The sequence below is a fragment of the Coturnix japonica genome, chromosome 1, assembly GCF_001577835.2.
Source record: "Coturnix japonica isolate 7356 chromosome 1, Coturnix japonica 2.1, whole genome shotgun sequence".
In the NCBI taxonomy this organism is placed as follows: Eukaryota; Metazoa; Chordata; class Aves; order Galliformes; family Phasianidae; genus Coturnix; species Coturnix japonica.
This window is the reverse complement of record NC_029516.1, coordinates 173809048-173811886: the sequence shown is the minus strand read 5'-3', so window position 1 is coordinate 173811886 and position 2839 is coordinate 173809048. Positions and strand designations below refer to the sequence as shown.

General features: G+C 61.9%; 1 protein-coding gene across 1 annotated transcript in view; it reads left to right on the top strand.

Annotated features, from left to right (window-relative positions):
• Window positions 1-2588, top strand: part of LOC107308550 (leucine-rich repeat-containing protein 51-like) — a 7806-nt gene extending 5218 nt beyond the window's left edge. Inside the window, exons 5-6 of the mRNA XM_015852517.2 lie at window positions 343-478; window positions 2437-2588. Coding sequence (XP_015708003.1) covers window positions 343-472 — 130 coding nt within the window. The 3' untranslated portion in view covers window positions 473-478; window positions 2437-2588. The remainder of the gene's footprint in view (window positions 1-342; window positions 479-2436) is intronic.
• The last annotated feature ends 251 nt before the right edge of the window (window positions 2589-2839 follow it).

The window sequence follows — 2839 nt, the reverse complement described above, 5'->3', positions numbered from 1 at the left end:
GCCTGCCCCATAGACACACACACAGCCTGCCCCACAGCCAGCCCCACACAGCCAGCCCCACACATTGACCCTGAACGGGAACCCGATGGAGGAGGAGCTGGGGTACAGGTAACGGGGGGGAACTGCCCCATAGACAGACACACAGACACACATAGACAGCCCCACAGCCAGCCCCACATCACCCCACATGTCCAGCCCCACACATCCAGCCCCACACAGCCAGCCCCACACATCACCCCACACATCCCCCCACACATCCTGCCCCACACGTCCAGCCCCACATATCCAGCCCCACATATCCAGCCCCACACATCACATCCCCCCCCACATCCTGCCCCACAGACGCTACGTTCTGGCCGCGCTGCCCCAGTTGAACTCGCTGGATTTCAGTGCGGTGACGGAGCAGGAACGAAGGGACGCGGCTGTTTGGGGGCGGGCACAGGGCAGGAACCGGCCCCATAGAGAACAATAGGGACAGGTAAGAGATGGGGGGCAGCCTCATAGTTCCCCCATAACCCCACACAGACCCCATAGCCCCACATAGGAACCCTACAGACCCACAGCAGGCCCATAATCCCACACAGACCCCCACGGACCCCATGATCCCATACAGGTGCCCCCATAGACCCCAATAGACCCACAGCAGGCCCATAGTCCCCCCATAACCCCACACAGACCCACAGAGACCCCATAGTCCCATACAGATGCCCCACACAGGACCCCACCAGCCCCATAGTCCCCCCCATATTCCCACACAGACCCCATAGACCCACATAGGCCTCCCCATAGGCTCCCACAGACCCCACAGCCCCACACAGGCCCCATGATCCCATCCAGGTGCCCCCATAGGCCCTGACAGGCCCCATAGTCCCACATAGGGCCCCAACAGACCCACACAAGGCCCATAGTCCCCCCCATAACCCCACACAGACCCTCACAGGCCCCATAGTCCCACATAGGCCTCCCCATATGCCCCCACAGCCCCACACAGGCTCCCCCATAGGCCTCCACAGACCCACACAGGCCCCACGATCCCATACAGGTGCCCCATAGGCCCTGACAGGCCCCACCAGCCCCACACCAGGCCCCATAGTCCCCCATAACCCCACACAGACCCCATAGTCCCACACAATGCCCCCCATAGGCCCATTAGTCCCACATAGGCCTCCCCACAGGCCCCAAAAGACCCACACAAACCCCCCTACACCCCACAGTCCCACATAGGCCTCCCCATAGGCTCCCACAGACCCTACAGTCCCACACAGGCCCCATAATCCCATACAGGTGCCCCCATAGGCCCTGACAGGCCCCATAGCCCCACACAGGACCCCAATAGACCCACACCAGCCCCATAGTCCCCCCCATAACCCCACACAGACCCCATAAGTTCCCCTATCCAGGTGGCCCCCATAGGCCCATTACACAGATCCCCACAAGGCACAGCCCCATAGTCCCCCCCATAGTTCCCCACACAGACCCCACAGGCCCCACATAGGTCCCCATAGGCTCCACAGGACCCCACAGCCCCAGCACAGGCCCCATGATCCCATCACAGGTGCCCCCCCATAGGCCCCTGACAGGCCCCATAGTCCCACATAGGGCCCCAACAGACCCACAGCAGGCCCATAGTCCCCCCCATAACCCCACACAGACCCTGACAGGCCCCACAGCCCCACATAGGCCTCCCCATAGGCCTACACAGGCCCCACGATCCCATACAGGTGCCCCACACAGCCCCACACAGGCCCCATAGTCCCACATAGGCCCCATAGCTCCACACAAGGCCCGCATAGGCCCAATAGCCCCACACAGGACCCCACCAGCCCCACACCAGGCCCATAGTCCCCCATAACCCCACACAGACCCCATAGTCCCACATAGGCTCCTCCATAACCCCACACAGACCCCATAGTCCCACACAATGCCCCCCATAGGCACATTAGTCCCACATAGACCTCCCCACAGGCCCCAAAAGACCCACACAAACCCCCCTACACCCCACAGTCCCACATAGGCCTCCCCATAGGCTCCCAAAGACCCTACAGTCCCACACAGGCCCCATGATCCCATACTGGTGCCCCCATAGTCCCACACAGGACCCCAATAGACCCACAGCAGGCCCGTAGTCCTCCCCATAACCCCACACAGGCCCCATAGACCCATATAGGCCTCCCCATAGGCCCCCACAGGCCCCATGATCCCATATAGGTGCCCCCATAGGCCCTGACAGACCCTATAGCCCCACAGCAGCCCCATAGTCCCCCCATAACCCCACACAGGCCCCATATTCCCATCCAGGTGCCCCCATAGCCCCCAATAGCCCCCCACCATCCCTACGTGGGGCAGGAGGTGCCATAAACCAACTGGGATCATCCATATATTTATGGGGGGGGGGGAATGAAGCCCCCCCCAGCTCCTCCCCCCCCCACATTGCAGGTAATGGACGACCCCACAGACCCCATAGAACACAGAGGAGCCGCTGTGGGGCCACAAACCCCATAGAACAGAGAGGAGCCCAATGTGTGGGGCTGGATGTGTGTGAGTTTATGTGGGACGGTGAATTAAAAGCAACTGAACCCCCCCAAAAAGAAAAGGAGAGAAATGGGGGGGGTAAAGGGGGGGGGGCTAAAGGGGAAGGCACCGGGGAGTGTCCTATGGGGGCAGCCAGATCCTGAACCTGCCCCTTATAATGGGGGGGGGGCAACCCCAGACCCACAGCAAGGAGGATGGAGCCCCCCCCATTTATTCTATGCACACAAAGGGGGGGGGGCAGTGATGAGGATGGAGCCCCCCCCCCATTTTACCCTATGCACACGGGGGGGGGGGCAACCCCAGACCC